This window comes from Haliotis cracherodii, unplaced genomic scaffold (assembly GCF_022045235.1).
Source record: "Haliotis cracherodii isolate W230 unplaced genomic scaffold, xgHalCrac1.p SCAF_15, whole genome shotgun sequence".
Taxonomy (NCBI): domain Eukaryota; kingdom Metazoa; phylum Mollusca; class Gastropoda; order Lepetellida; family Haliotidae; genus Haliotis; species Haliotis cracherodii.
In genome coordinates this window covers 4,013,901-4,030,843 of record NW_027266270.1, presented here as the reverse complement: position 1 = coordinate 4,030,843, position 16,943 = coordinate 4,013,901, and the positions used below count along the sequence as shown (strand labels likewise).

The 16,943-nt window shown below is 41.1% G+C and overlaps 1 protein-coding gene across 8 annotated transcripts in view; it reads left to right on the top strand.

Moving 5' to 3' along the window:
- The window catches only part of LOC139462179 (pleckstrin homology domain-containing family F member 2-like), a 47,632-nt gene that overhangs the window by 20,392 nt on the left and 10,297 nt on the right, over nt 1–16,943 (top strand). For 6 of the 8 annotated variants that reach the window (XM_071243731.1, XM_071243730.1, XM_071243727.1 and 3 more), the window contains 7 exons: nt 8,675–8,739; nt 10,923–11,060; nt 12,209–12,272; nt 13,917–14,042; nt 14,911–15,020; nt 15,873–16,026; nt 16,512–16,594. In XM_071243731.1, coding sequence (XP_071099832.1) covers nt 8,675–8,739; nt 10,923–11,060; nt 12,209–12,272; nt 13,917–14,042; nt 14,911–15,020; nt 15,873–16,026; nt 16,512–16,594 — 740 coding nt within the window. Of the gene's footprint in view, nt 1–3,301; nt 3,391–8,674; nt 8,740–10,922; nt 11,061–12,208; nt 12,273–13,916; nt 14,043–14,910; nt 15,021–15,872; nt 16,027–16,511; nt 16,595–16,943 lie in introns of those variants that run through there. The other 2 variants (XM_071243732.1, XM_071243726.1) reach the window with 2 other exon arrangements.

Genomic DNA, 16,943 nt, shown 5'->3' with positions numbered 1-16,943 from the left:
CAGGCATCAGTTGTTTCAAATGAGGTCACACATATGGCTGAAATATGAGTGAATTTCAAATTCTTGACAAAAGAATCTCTCTCTGGTTATAACTATATATTTTGTGCTATGGCACAATCCTGTGTTGAGTCAGGGTGTAAGTTTAAAGTTAGTGGAAGGGTAAGGAACACCATATATTGTTAGAGCTGTTTTGTCCCGACTTTTCTCGCAAAGGGTGGGGGGCGGTCGGGTAGCCTAGTGGTTACAGCGTTCGCTCATCACGCCGAAGACCCGTGTTCGATTCCCGACATGGGTACAATGTATGAAGCCTATTTCTGCTGTCCCCCGCAGTGATATTGCTGGAATATTGCTAAAAGCGGCGTAAAATCAAACTCACTCACTCACTCACAAAGGGTAGATGTCTCAATTCATGACATGGAGAGATAGGTCAGTGCCACTATTTTCCTGTGTATATATTATCATGTTATGTGGGTGGAAGTATCCTTTATCATCCCAAACTGGCTCCCACAGGAGATATGGCTTGGGCGAGTTAAGCAATATTGTACAGTATTTTTGCAGATTTTACCTGTTTATGTTCAATTTGTGACACTTTAGTAAACTATGTGTGTATAACAGGAGATGCTGTCTGCCCTCAGATGGACTGTGTATTGAGAACCATTCAACCGTCACTTTGTATCTTCCTTTATTGTCCATGGTGCACACGTAGCCAGCTGTGTGAGATTGTTTTCTTCGCAGGATATTGTTTTGTTGTGAAAATTTTTGTTATCTGCACAATGTCAATCTTTGGTTTTATGGATTCTTCTGACCCTAAACTATAGTGGAAATGCAAAACTTTAAACACATTTTTTTTTATAATGCTGAATCCAAACTTTTGTGTTCACCACTAACCTCGCTACAAGGCTGTACTGAAAGACAAGTCCATGGGTGGTAGTAATTCAATCCTCCTCATAGGTCTCCTCCTCCATAAGTCTTGGTATGTGGACTGTAAGGACTCCAGTCTCTTGTAGGGACAGTTTGTTCTTATTAGTTACATTATCTTGAAATTATAATTTTATGCTAATAATTATTGCCTTATAGACTTGTGCAAGTCTAGTTCTCCACATGCAGAATACAATACATTAAACTGCAAGACTGACAAGACAAGCTTTATTAACACTCAAATAACAAAGAAACAGAACGATGCCTCATGTGTGATTGAGACTTTTTATCTATGTTTTGTTTGTTTGTTGTTTAGCAATATTCAAACTATGATGTCGGTCTGTAAATAATCAGTTCAGGTCAGGACAAGACAATCCAGTGATTGACATCATGAGCATCGATCCATGCAATTGGGATACAGTGACATGCATCAACCAAGTCAGCGAGCCTGACAATCAAACAACAAAAAAATTTAGAAGATTCTATTTAAAAAGTAATTACATAAAGACGTTTTTAATGCATTGACATAACACCTCTCGAGTTACATGAAATGAAATATTTAAAAAGTATGGTATATTTAACATTATCATCCATAGCTGTCTCCCAAAGGAGATATCGCTTTGGTGAGATCAAGCAATATCTACATTTGCAGACCATTGTGACGTCACTGGTTACCATGAATGGCTCACTAATGGCTCTGCTACTGAAGCTGCTAGCAGTACTTTTTACACTTAAGACACTGCTTATTATTGTCTACAAACTGAAAAAGTAGGAAGAATGATTTTGGATGATAAATAAAATTTCACCCTCGTGTCTTTTGATATCAAATATATCAACACTCGATATATTTGATATCAAAAGACTTGAGGGTGAGATTCTCTATTTATTTTTAATATTTTGGAAACCGAAACTGTTTCCAGGGCTGCTCAGTCAAACATTTTTTATTTCCAACTCTTTCTGTGTTTAACTTCACAACAGCTGATTTCCGTTTTCTTGACAAGCAGAATTGTGGATGAGGAAGGAGTTTGGGTTTTAACAATAGATGGATCTCAATAGAAGGCGATAAAAACTTAGTCAGTCTCACAGTTCCTGAACCATTATTTTCCCTTCCACCCAGCCCTTTCTGTAATTCAAAAGACCTTATAATGAAGCAAGTCGGTATTTTCCTCTGAATCTCCCATCTCACTGGGGCTCCTTTTCAATTTTTATGGAGTTTTTTGTTTTTATCAGAATTATTCATTTTCAGAGACTGAGTGTTAATCTACCCTGCACTCTGCAGACCACTGTATACATGGTATATACAGTCTGATCAGTATCAATCAACACCAGTTTCTATCGACTTCTCCCCGTGATGGATGGGATTCCGGGTTAGAAAATAATCCCAGCAACCTCAATGCTTGTTGTAAGAGACGACTAAATCAGGTGATCAGACTTGGTGACTTGGTTGATTCTATTGTATACCCCATTTGTGTGGATCGATGCTCATGATGTCAATCACTGGATTATCTGGCCCAGGTTCGATTATTTACAGACCACTGTCATATTGCTGGAATGTAGCTGAGTGAGGCGTTAAACAACAAACAAATCTCCCCAAATGGTGCCTGTCTCCATTTGTGTGTTTTAGTACCCTGATAGGATATTGGCCTTGTAAAGGAGCCATGTTGTCCACCATTGCTGTGTGGTCCTTCTGAAGCTGCTTAAACAGAACCCTGATAACTCGTACAACCAGTTAGTGTCAGTCATCTCCAGAACAGGTGGTTGTTTTCACTGGCGCCGCAATTGCTATCTTGGTCAGTCCATCCTTATGGCCTCACAGCAAGTAACACACACACACACTTTGTCTAGTGATCGATTAACAATAGTATGCGTCTTGTGGGCCAACCACTTATCTACGTGGCTGTGGACCCGTGAAGATCCAGGATAGAATTATGAGGTCTTCAGCAACCCATGCTTGTCGTAAGAGGTGACTAACGGGATCGGGTGGTCAGGCTCGCTGACTTTGTTGATGCATGTCATATCCCAATTATGTAGATAAATGCTCATGATGTCAATCACTGGATTGTCTTGTCCAGATTCGATTATATCAGACTACCCTCATTTACCTTGAACATTGCTGAGTGTGGCGTTAAGCAACATACAAACTTAAAACCTGCTTACATGTTGGCTGGTTTTACTGGTGTGTTTTCATACACTGCAAAGTTAAACGGGTATGATTATGCAACCCTGTCACCCACACTTGCTGTTTCTGTATAGTTTACAGCTTTTATCAGGTCTGACTTCCTCATCATCACGTGTTTTACCCTGCTGTCACATATTTATTTCATAAATACTTCCTGGAGAGCAGGGGACAGTATCTATGTTGGTCCGTCCCGAGATACTATCTACATGTCGTGTGATTGTCGGTCCGTCCTGGGATACTATCTACATGTCTTGTGAGTGTTGGTCCGTCCTGGGATACTATCTACATGTCGTGTAAGTGTTGGTCCGTCCTATCCTAGGGTTTCTCAACATTGTGCCTTTTCAAATTGAAACCAAATGTGAGGTTTCACATGTGTGAAATGCAGCGGCCATATATCTGTGTGGAGGTTTCATGACTGCAACTGTTAGTGTTCTAAATTATGCCTCAGAGTCAAGGTTCATCGTCAGACAGTGATGATAAGGTCTGACGGGTCAAATACAGCAACAATCAAGGACCTCAGGACACACCTTATTTTCGAAAATGCGATGTGCTTTGACTGTTTTGAATTCAAATTGGAGTCAGATTTGAATTTAGTTTCAACATGTGGTCTGTATACAATGTGGGGCAGGAGGTAGCCTAGTGGTTAAAGTGTTTGCTCCTCAAATGTTTTGTTTGTTGTTTGTTTGGTGTTGATTACTGTTTAATGCCGCACTCAGCAATATTCCAGCTATATGATGGCGGTCTGTAAATAATCAGGTTTGGACCAGACAATGCAGTGATTGACACCATGAGCATTGATCCATGCAATTGGGATACGATGACATGCATCAGCGAGCCTGACCACCCGATCCTGTAAGTCGCCTCTTTGCCTTTTACGGCAAACATGGGTTGCTGAAGACCTATTCAAATGATGTGACACTGTGACTGCGATCATGGGAATCAAATGATGTGACCCTGTGTTTGTGATTACGAGTATCAAATGATGTGACCCTGTTTTTGCGGTCACAGTTATCAAATGATGTGACCCTGTTTTTGCGATTACGAGTGTCAAATGATGTGACCCTGTGTTTGCGATTACGAGTATCAAATGATGTGACCTTGTTTTTGCGGTCACGGTTATCAAATGATGTGACCCTGTTTTTGCGGTCACGGTTATCAAATGATGTGACACTGTGTTTGCGATTACAAGCATCAAATGATGTGACCCTGTGTTTGCGAGTACGAGTATCAAATGATGTGACCCTGTTTTTGCAGTCACGGTTATCAAATGCTGTGACACTTTTTGCGATCATGGGAATCAAATGATGTGACTCTGTTTGTGATCATGGGTATCAAATGAGGTGACCCTATGTTTGCAATTACGAGTATCAAATGATGTGACCCTGTTTTTGCGGTCATGGTTATCAAATGATGTGACACTGTTTGTTATCATGGGAATCAAATGATGTGACTCTGTTTGTGATCATGGGTATCAAATGATGTGACCCTATGTTTGCGATCACCTTGAGAAGTACACAGTCTCAGTGGTCACTCACTGCAGCTGTCATTTGTTGATGTGTTCATACAGGACTTTCTCCAGAAGTCGGGTCACTGTTCTGTTCATCAGTGAAAGTCATTTCCTGTGTTGACCTGTTTCATAATCAGTATCAGTAGCTTCACTAGGGGGATGTAAATCCTGTTAGTCGCCTCTTTGCCTTTTACGGCAAGCATGGGTTGCTGAAGACCTATTCAAATGATGTGACACTGTGTTTGCGATCATGGGAATCAAATGATGTGACCCTGTGTTTGTGATTACGAGTATCAAATGATATGACCCTGTTTTTGCGGTCACAGTTATCAAATGATGTGACCCTGTTTTTGCGATTACGAGTGTCAAATGATGTGACCCTGTGTTTGCGATAACGAGTATCAAATGATGTGACCCTGTTTTTGCGGTCACGGTTATCAAATGATGTGACCCTGTTTTTGCGGTCACGGTTATCAAATGGTGTGACACTGTGTTTGCGATTACAAGTATCAAATGATGTGACCCTGTGTTTGCGATTACGAGTATCAAATGATGCGACCCTGTTTTTGCGGTCACGGTTATCAAATGATGTGACACTGTTTGCGATCATGGGAATCAAATGATGTGACTCTGTTTGTGATCATGGGTATCAAATGATGTGACCCTGTGTTTGCAATTACGAGTATCAAATGATGTGACCCTGTTTTTGCGGTCACGGTTATCAAATGATGTGACTATATGTTTGCGATCACCTTGAGAAGTACACAGTCTCAGTGGTCACTCACTGCAGCTGTCATTTGTCGATGTGTTCATACAGGACTTTCCCCAGAAATCGGGTCACTGTTCTGTTCATCAGTGGAAGTCATTTCCTGTGTTGACCTGTTTCATAATCAGTATCAGTTGCTTCACTAGGGGGATGTAAATCAGCACAATCACATGGTCTTACACTCGGCTCATAGTTAGATTTTGTGTTGATGTTTGAAAAAATGGCCATATCACTAATTTGATGTATTCAAAGTTTTCGGCAACTTTTACTTCTGATATTTTCAAGTGAGGCAGTGTGATCCTTCCTTGTAATTTAAGTTTACCGACAGACCGTGTGGGTTTTGAGTAACTGGAAGGAAATTCGACTGGCTAGAGCTTTATGTCCCTGTTAAATATGTTGATGAATTCCTCCCACAGGAGCATAAACAGAAACCAGTTCTGTATCCCAAAGTCATGTGGTTAAGGTATTCATTTGAATAACCAAATTTGGAAAGTTTCCAAGTGGTTCGCAGAAACTTGAAGGAGGCCTTGTATTTGGCTGTCTTGTCTAGAAAATGCCTTGACATATGGACGTCTTTGAAAAGGGGTCTTGTAGGCGTTTAAAAACATATAACCAGTCACTCGCTTTATCCATACGATGTATCTAGATAAATGAGTGCGCACGTGTAACAGCGCCGGAAGTGTGTGTGTTGTGCGTTAGCAGACCACATGGCTGCCGACTGCACTTGACCGAGTGTATTTACATGTAATAAGAGAATACACCCTTTCTCCCGGAAAGCTGAGCGTTTGTTGTAGCTACCAAAGTCATCACAGGTCTCAAGATTCACATACAGTCAAACAGTTGTGTCGAACTTTGATGTGTCAAACTTATGGTTCTCGAGGTAAAACATTCGTCCCTGCATATTCCTTCTTTTTTCATCATTTTTAGTTTTGTTGAATCTCGGATAACTTGATGTAGTTAAGTAGGACCCTTCAGCTTTGACACAACAGTGTTTGACTGTTCTATGAAGGCTCACCTTGAAGGACTGCTTCCATTGTTACTTATCTAATTGTACAGCAGTGATCATTAGACCTGCAACATGGTTGTAGGCTATATCTATTTTATGAAAACAAAACCATCTAGATTTATATGCAAAATCAGCATCAGGAAAATTATTTGTTTTAAATTTAGGGAGAGGAATGTATTGTATGATATAAAAGATTTAATAGACTATGATTATGTCAGTCTATCCTGGTCTTTCAGCTTCTGCTGCACTAACCATCTAGAAAGTGCCAAGCTGCTTAACTTTTCCCATTGATGTCTTGTGACCGCTGTGTGTGACCTGAATCTAGTGATATTGTGATTCTAGTCATTGGTCCTGGCTACTTTTGACAGGACTGTTCCATTTGTCGGACACATTTGCCAGCTTTCAGTGTTTGTTAGTTTGTTGTTTAATGCCGCACTCAGCAATATTCCAGCTATATGACGGCGGTCTGTAAATAATAGAGTCTGGACAAGACAATCCAGTGACTGACGTCATGAGCATCGATTCACGCAATTGGGATACGACGACATACATCAACCAAGTCGGCGAGCCTGACCGACCGATCCCGATAGTCACCTCTTACGACAAGCATAGTAGCCTTTACGGCAAGCATTGGTTGCTGAAGACCTATTCTTCCCCAGGTCTTCACGGGTCACTTTCAGTGTAGATGAGGTGGTGATGGGGGTATCACTGGCACACTTACCATTGCAAGCATGCTACCTGCACTACCTGCACTACCTGCACTACCTGCACTACCTGCACTACCTGCGCTCTGTACATTTCCTACCTACAGGTAGACATGACGACAGATTGCCAGGCTTATTCATTTCAGAGGAAAACAAATATTTCTTAGGAATATGAATGCTGCATTTTATGCCCCTAGTTCAAAGTCCAAATCGAGTAAAATTCTGTGTGGTCTGGTACATATGTAATTATGCTAAAATTTGCTGAAAATGTTACTTAGAACCAAGTATGGGCTTATAGTTATACCATACAAGACACCCCCAGATGTTAAAACTATTGGTGAGTGAGTGAGTGAGTGAATGTATGTGCTTTTATGCCACTCTTAGTAATTAATAATAAAAAAGCAAACATGAGCTGACATGCTTCAGTTTGTTTGATTGCCAATTGAATTTGTACTGAAGTAAATAAATACAATTGAAACACACAAGAATGCCACACGTGCACACATACACACAAAGTCTATTAAGATGCATGCACACACCTACCTCTCTCTCCAGGAGTGGTCGTTATGAGGTCAAGGTCACTGAGCATAATTTGGTCATTATGAGGTCACTGAAGCATGATTTGTTTATTGATCCCTCGGGCATTAGCAAAGCATGAACTTTGGAAAGCAATAATTGAAGGTGGGTGTGAAAGGTTTGAGTGATGGCTGGCTTATTTCTTGTACCCTGCCTCAGGTGGTGTTGTTTGGGTGCTCCGGTGATCTATCACCGAGCCAAGGTATTGAACACATAATGTCCTTTTGGAAATTTAACTGGAATACAGTTCAGGCTTGATACGTTATTGATGGTGATGATGATGATTAATTAAGAAGTTGATAATCACAGATTGACATAGTCAATCAGTTATGATCTTGTGGTCTTTTCAAATTTATAGTGAATTTTTGTGTAGGAAAAATATCCTTGCCTCAATTTGAATTTACTCAGCCTCTTGATCTTAGTATCCATGGAAGAGTGAGTTAGTGAGTGAGTTTGGTTTTACGCCGCTTTTAGCAATATTCGAGCAATATCACGGGGGGTATCCATGGAAGAGTTACTTCCCTTTCCTTATAGGCCTGTTTTGAATCCATATCATACTGTGATTATTTTCAGCGTGAATATGTCGATGTGAGGTCAGGGTTTTACATGACGCAAGAAGTGTGCGTTCAGTACGCACAAATATATAGAATGGATACAGATAAAATATATGGTGTGTCCCCCAGGATGCACAGGGACATTCATTGTACCAAATTCTTGACATTAAATTTAAAGTACCTGTAGTTCAGGTAATTATCAAATCTTGCAGTCTACATCATTTTTTTACTTTGTGGGAACTTCATATTAAATGAATTATTGAGGGTCCCCTGGACTGCTGGTTTTATTCATTGGTCAAGTTAAAACCTTGAGAGGTGATCCCCCGGGTAGGTGTGCAATACACGCACATGCGCACAGGCACACGGGCACATGCACACGCACATGCACATGCATGTTGGAACTCAGGCTCTTTAAATGACCATCCTGTGAACATGGCGTACTCATATGGTGTACTTTATTTCAGTGAACTCCGAAGCCAACGCCAGGCGTATCACATGTGTAGAACAGTGCTTTGGGACGGCTGGTCAGGTAAGCTGAAATCAAGCTTTTATTTTTAAATTTTTTTTTTGTGTGTGTTAGTGGTTGAGATAATCTGAAGATTGACACTTTATTGTTTATGCCGAAAGATCATTCACTTTCCTGTCCTTCCAATAAGGTTTGTTTGTGCCAGATCCAAACCTAATAGTTTTTCTATTAGAATAAGCACATTTTGAATAAGGGATTAACCTGTTTAGGAATAGTGATTATCGACCTACCATTTGATTGTCTGGGATTTTTATAAAAAACCTGATTTATTCCAAGAAATACTTGAAATAAACATCTGGCCTAAGGTTTTACCCAAATAATAAAATCACTCACTGTGTGTCCCCAAAATCCTCAATGAAAATATTCAGCCTCCAACAAAACTCACATTCATCCAACACTGATGACTTCCTGGGTCCCGTTCAACAAAGCGATCTTAGTGCTAAGATGATCTTAACTCCCATACTTTACCATAGGTGTTGTTCCTGTGAGACTGATGTTGTTTTGCTGGCTGTAGAGTTGTTCCTGTGAGACTGATGTTGTTTTGCTGGCAGTAGAGTTGTTCCTGTGAGACTGATGTTGTTCTGCTGGCTGTAGAGCTGTTCCTGTGAGACTATTGTTGTTTGGCTGACAGTAGAGTTGATCATGTGAGACTGATGTTGTTTTGCTGGCTGTAGAGCTGTTCATGTGAGACCGATGTTGTTTTGCTGTCTTTAGAGTTGATCATGTGAGACTGATGTTGTTTTGCTGACAGTAGAGTTGTTCATGTGAGACTGATGTTGTTTTGCTGGCTGTAGAGTTGTTCCTGTGAGACTGATGTTGTTTTGCTGACTTTAGAGTTGTTCCTGTGAGACTGATGTTGTTTTGCTGACAGTAGAGTTGTTCATGTGAGACTGATGTTGTTTTGCTGGCTGTAGAGTTGTTCCTGTGAGACTGATGTTGTTTTGCTGACAGTAGAGTTGTTCATGTGAGACTGATGTTGTTTTGCTGGCTGTAGAGTTATTCCCGTGAGACTGATGTTGTTTTGCTGACAGTAGAGTTGTTCATGTGAGGCTGATGTTGTTTTGCTGGCTGTAGAGCTGTTCCTGTGAGACTGATATTGTTTTGCTGGCTGTAGAGTTGTTCATGTGAGACTGATGTTGTTTTGCTGGCTGTAGAGTTGTTCATGTGAGACTGATGTTGTTTTGCTGGCTGTAGAGCTGTTCCTGTGAGACTGATGTTGTTTTGCTGTCTTTAGAGTTGTTCCTGTGAGACTGATGTTGTTTTGCTGGCTGTAGAGTTGTTCCTGTGAGACTATTGTTGTTTTGCTGTCTTTAGAGTTGTTCCTGTGAGACTGATGTTGTTTTGCTGGCTGTAGAGTTGTTCATGTGAGACTGATGTTGTTTTGCTGGCTGTAGAGCTGTTCATGTGAGACCGATGTTGTTTTGCTGTCTTTAGAGTTGATCATGTGAGACTGATGTTGTTTTGCTGACAGTAGAGTTGTTCATGTGAGGCTGATGTTGTTTTGCTGGCAGTAGAGTTGTTCCTGTGAGACTGATGTTGTTTTGCTGGCAGTAGAGTTGTTCATGTGAGACTGATGTTGTTTTGCTGGCTGTAGAGTTGTTCCTGTGAGACTGATGTTGTTTTGCTGACTTTAGAGTTGTTCCTGTGAGACTGATGTTGTTTTGCTGACAGTAGAGTTGTTCATGTGAGACTGATGTTGTTTTGCTGGCTGTAGAGTTGTTCCTGTGAGACTGATGTTGTTTTGCTGACAGTAGAGTTGTTCATGTGAGACTGATGTTGTTTTGCTGGCTGTAGAGTTATTCCCGTGAGACTGATGTTGTTTTGCTGACAGTAGAGTTGTTCATGTGAGGCTGATGTTGTTTTGCTGGCTGTAGAGCTGTTCCTGTGAGACTGATGTTGTTTTGCTGGCTGTAGAGTTGTTCATGTGAGACTGATGTTGTTTTGCTGGCTGTAGAGCTGTTCCTGTGAGACTGATGTTGTTTTGCTGTCTTTAGAGTTGTTCCTGTGAGACTGATGTTGTTTTGCTGGCTGTAGAGTTGTTCCTGTGAGACTATTGTTGTTTTGCTGTCTTTAGAGTTGTTCCCGTGAGACTGATGTTGTTTTGCTGGCTGTAGAGTTGTTCCTGTGAGACTGATGTTGTTTTGCTGGCTGTAGAGTTGTTCCTGTGAGACTGATGTTGTTTTCAGCCGCTAGCCGTCCCTGGTCGCGTGCTGGTTGGAGAGGGTGTGCTCACCAAGATGTGTCGCAGGAAGCCCAAGTCCAGGCAGTTCTTCCTCTTCAATGACGTCCTCGTCTATGGAAATATTCTCATTCATAAGAAAAAGGTAACAACTTGGACCTATTCTTTTCCATTCAAACGAACCCGTGGAGATCCAGGGTAGAATAGGTCTTCTGCAACCCATGCTTGCAGTGAAAGGCGACTTTGCTTGTCGTAAGAGGCGACTAACGAGATCAGGTGGTCAGGCTCGCTGACTTGGTTGATGCATGTCAATGTATCCCAATTGCGTGGATCGATGCTCATGATGTCAATCACTGAATTATTATTTATAGACCACAAACATATTGCTGGAATATTGCTGAGTGCGGCGTTTAACAACAAACAGCAACATCAGTCCATCCAACAGACAACAGATGAGATTCAACTTCTGAAGTTCCCCAGTGGTTACCCAGTGTCCTCTGTGTATCTCTTTAAGGGGTGGGGGATCAGTTGACTCAGTATCAAGACATTGCATTTCGCTTTGCAGTTACCTCCCTTTGGTATGACAGAGTCCTGTGATGATAAGTTTGAATCTCAAATTGACCCTGACGTTTTGTCAACACCTTACTATGCTCATTAGTTTCACCAAAGTTGTAAACATCTAAGACCTTTAGTACTGCAGGCTTACCTCCCACATTAAGCTGACATGCCGTGATATAACTGGAATACTGTCCAACCCACTCACTCATTATGGGCACCGAGTATAATTATCCCACAGGACAGACGGACGGCCAGTGAACATGACATCACATCAAACATTATGACATCATGATATCCATGTATGGGTTTTTACAAGATGGCAACTGGCTTACATTACAGCAACTGGCCAATCAGATTTATTTAAGAGTAATATGGGGCAATGGGTTAGCCTGGTGATTTGAGTTCACTTGTCATGCCGAAGACCCAGGTTAAATTTCCCACATGCGTACAAGATGTGAAGCTCATTTCTGGAATATTGCTAAAAGCAGCGTAAAACCATGCTCGCTCTCTCATTCTGTTTTGGAATGTAATTCTTTCATGATGATAATTAATATGATAACAGGGGCGGTTGGGTAGCCTGGTGGTTAAAGCGTTCGCTCGCCATGCCGAAGACCCAGGTTCTATTCCCAACATGGGTACAGTGTGTGAAGTCCATTTCTGGTGTCCCCCGCCGTGATATTGCTGGAATATTTCTAAAGGCGGCGTATGTTTAACAGTTTTCTGTGTGTGTTTCAGTACAACAAACAGCACATCATCCCACTGGAGGACATCAAGCTGGACAACGTGGAGGATGAAGGAGGTGAGGGTCATAGCAACATTTTACCATGGTTACAGGACTTACATCGTACCTGACAATGTAGATCCTTGTTTGCAATATCGATCACTGGATAGTCTGTTCCAATTTTGAATATTTACAGCCCACCATCATATGGCTGGAATATTGCTGAGTGAGGCGTTGCACAAACAAACCAAAAACCACAGGACTTATACTTTGCATTCTTACTCTGTACACTGACGGAACGTTCATGGATGTGGTGAACACTTGGGTCACCATCATTACTGACATTTCATTTAAACTCAAAACGGCAGTAAATATTTGTGGACCTTTATTTTTGTCGCCAAAACTAACACAAGCAGAAAAGTATATCGTAATGTTTATCACTAAAAACAAACTTTCTCCTGTTTGTTTACATCAAAGACCGCCTCCGTGGTCCAGTGGCAGAGCGTCCGCCCGGAGAGCGGAAGGCCCAGAGTCCGATCCCCGGCCGCGTCATACCAAAAGACGTTAAAAGATGGTACTTGTTGTTACCCTGTCTGGCCGACTGGTCGGCTTGGAGTCAGTATACTGTGTCTGAGTGGGGTATTCATGTTAAACTGCGGCATGGTATCTCAGTGAGCTAGCACTATAAATCGGCATCAGTCCGGTCTAGTGCAAGCAGACACACACCTGATATAGCATATATAGCATAACCTGATATAGTACGGATTTGTTCCACATTTTCTTGCTGCCATTTGTTGGCTTAATATTTATCCTGAACCAATTTGCCGAATGTTAAAGGCACATTGAGGGTTTTATTTGGGTGGTTTTATAAAGTATCACTATTTGGGCTGGTACCATCCTCTATACTAAACCCTGGATCCATTCATGTTGTTTTCGTGATAGTTTGTAATTGTGAGATCAATGGGAATGGATCCCGGGGTTAGCGTAGGTTTACCTCAGTGTGACCCCTGGAGATACAGAGGGGGGTGTGTGATACGTGGTTAGGTTGCCCATCTGTCTGTTTTGAATTTCCGGAAGAGTCTACCGATATATCAAACTATCAATGTTTTGCAATTGTTTAAACTACAATTGTACTATATCAATAGGAATATAAAATGCCAATGGTATTGTCATTAGTATGTATAGCTATTGATAGTATAAGTAGTTGCAATTAGTCATATAATATAATTTTGTGTTGGAAAATTTCACTATCCTGTGTGTTGATTTACAAAGATGATGACTTCTTCAATTCATTGTATAATTATGAAGCCTTAAAGTCGGTCTACTACTATTTTAAAACTATTGCAGTAGTGAAAGCCCCAATAGTAATTGATAGAATCCAAACACAGGAAACAGTTTGGCTGCAGTACTGATGTAAAGACATCCAATCTAGCTTGGGGGGTGGGGGGGCAGTCGTTTAAGGTGCCACAATTCACAGAGTTGCGTCCCTTGGGCATACTAGAAACCTATGATAGCGGGTTCGCTTCCAGTTCACCCCGATGTTTCTAGGTTTGTCAGCACCATACCCGTGCTCTAGGGTTTCACCAAAGTGCACTCCGGGCTTTCCTCCCACATTAAGCTGACATGTCGCAATATGACTGGAATACTGTTAAAATTGGTGTAAAACCCAACTCACTCACTCTAGCACAAAGGTGATTAAAGATGATGTGTTTGTTGTTGTAGAGCTGCACAATGGCTGGAACGTTATCAGTCCACAGAAGTCCTTCACAGTGTACGCAGCGACGGTCACGGAAAAGAAGGAATGGATGGCTCACATCCGGAAGTGTGTCAACGATCTGCTTGTAAAGCGTGAGTTCTTGTTTATCTAAGGAGGAATGTCGTCCTGGTTGTGCCACATCAGAGCACTGTATGACGTCATTAGTGGTTGTCAGAAGAGACCTAACACACCAAGGCTTAAATTTATTTTTAACTATTGGTTCTCAGGCAATGACTTTTGAAAATATAGTGCAGGCTGGCAAACTCCTATTGCCGCCATGACCATAACATGTGATGCACAGTAAAGTAGTGTGCATGTAAGGGAAGTAACTGTGTGCTATATTGGATCACATTGTGTTTAAGTATAAGGATTTTTATATTTTTTTTAAATGGAAATAAAAACGAAACATGCAGCAGACTTTATGATGATGCGGACTGTGCCTGAGAACTAAGACTATTATTTTCTTTAGCCTAACATATTGTCATTATGATGAAGTCTATGATAGGCATTTAGAAGTTGGGAGAACATGACACTTTTTTTGATAGCAACTTCTTTTATTTTATTTATCAGGGGAATGCCTTGTAAGTGTGGAGACACAATATATAAATATATATATAAATCAGGATGTCTACACACCATTCATCCCGCCTTATGTTGTGTGAACGTTTTTATCCGTAGCTAAAGTATTAAGAAAGTTAAATAATTTCAGTTTTCCTTTTATGTAAAACTGTTAGCATTATAAGTGGTTTCCCCATTTGCCTGTGTAACAAAGTGTGAGTTTAGCATAGCATTTAGAAGATGTGCCAAGTGAAATAAAATACACTCACATCCCTTTTTTTCTTCATTTGGACAGTTTAGAAATAACTTTTTTAGAAAAGGTTAAAGGTTCTTAATATGAAGCAGCAGACATCCATTCAGTATTTGTTGATGCGTGAAATACGAAGGTTTTCTACCAACCAGGTGGTATTACCCAGACTTCCAGGGACGACTCCCCGGTGTGGGTGCCGGACTCCGAGGCCAGGACCTGCATGCACTGCCGCAAGTCGGAATTCTCCATTGTCAACAGAAGGGTAGGTGCTGTCACATTGAAACAGTGTCCACTGAAGCAAATGTAATCAGTGCTTGTGCGAAAAAACAAAAAACAAAGACATTTTGTCCTGAGATAAAATGAAAAAAAATATAGTTCCCTGGACAAACAGGATGTCCTTGAACAAAATGAAAATGCTGTAAAAAACTTGAAATTGTTCGGCTCCTCTTCAGAGAGAAAATTTTGATGTTTTGAGCAGTGACCAAAATATTTCCAGTCTCTAGGAGAAATCCCAAGTCTCTTCAGAATATTCATTGGCAAGGTCCCTCCCTTATTGTGGAGATTGATGAATCTATAGATGATATGTAAACAGTCCACAGAACCATATGTTGACATGCCATGGAAAAGAGTTTCTTATCAGTATATGTGATGGAAGTTAACAATATTCCAGAAGCCATCTTATAGTCCTCTAAGTTAGTTATTTTGTTAGGGAGTCATGCGGCTCCTCTCATGAATATTTTAGGAGCCAAACCTAAGTTTTAAAAGCCAACAAATATCTTAAACAAATATTGCCACCATTGTTGTCTTTTAGGCAGCCAAGTGGCAAGCAGTAGAAAAATTTAGGTCACCAATCATAATTTTAAGTCGCATTATGCAACCAAAATGATCGCTACTTAGAGGGCTGTCTTAATATCAGTTTCTTGTGCGTTTCTCATTGTTTTATCTTCATAATAAGCCTGTTTTTTTATCAAGACTTTCTGTAATGAATTTGAAAAAACTGTCAAATTAGCCAATTTGAGGAGATGCAGGCAGCCATTTTATTTTAAAAATTGACAGAAGTCAGTATGCGTTCTGTCCTGTCTGCTGTTTTCACTCTGTGTGTGTCATGTTTCAGCATCACTGTCGGAAGTGCGGCATCTTGGTGTGCAACGCCTGCTCCAACAAGCGACTGATGATGCCGCAGCAGTCGTCGAAGCCGCTGCGAGTGTGCCTCACGTGCTACCACCAGGTGTCCAACTCTGCCGAGGGAAGGAACAGCACAGTGGGAGGTGAGTCTGCCGCCATGGACGTCTTCGAGACATTACCCTCTGGCAACTCAATATTTCATTGCTGGTGTGGAAGAACGAGGCTCTCCTACAGACCCCAGAGCAGCGATAGAAACTGCTCAATAGTTACTGCGATAAGCGTTCAATGAAGCTTGCACTCAAAATATATAAAAATACTAAGGTGAGTTGATTGAAAACATTGAACTTAGCTTCTTTGAGTAAATTCAACAGACAATGGCTGTAGCCATAGCAGTAACCACATTTCGGAACACAGATATTGATTTTGTTAAACATTCTCTGATTGGACGAGCCATATGTGTGATAGTCCACTCCTACATGGCACAGAAAAGATGGCTTAAAATGGCAAGGGTGGAAACTAGACTTTGATATAGGCAAGTGGACACGCTTGCCTCGGGAAGATGACTTTGACCATTTCCACTTGCATTGATGGCTATACACTACTTACACTTACCTGTTGGTTGTTCCAGTGCCGGACCAGGCTCGCCTCAACGATTCATCAGGAGAGGAATCATCAGATGATGACGATGAGTCTGGGGCTTTGTCAAACCAGGTGAGCTAAGTCTTTGTCTCTCATCCAGACCCTGAAACAAAATTATAGAAAACCTCCAAAGCAAGTATACAATACTTTGGTAATGTTAGTATTCTTTTGAGAATAACAGGGCGGTCGGGTAGCCTAGTGGTTAAAGCGTTCGCTCGTCACGCCGAAGACCCGGGTTCGATTCCCGACATGGGTACAATGTGTGAAGCCCATTTCTTCTGTCCCCCGCCATGATATTGCTGGAATATTGCTAAAAGCGGCGTAAAACCATACTCACTCACTCACTCTGAGAATAACAATTTTCTGGCTCATTTCTATTTCATTTTAGGAGACAATTTAACAAAAATATCTTGGAATATTT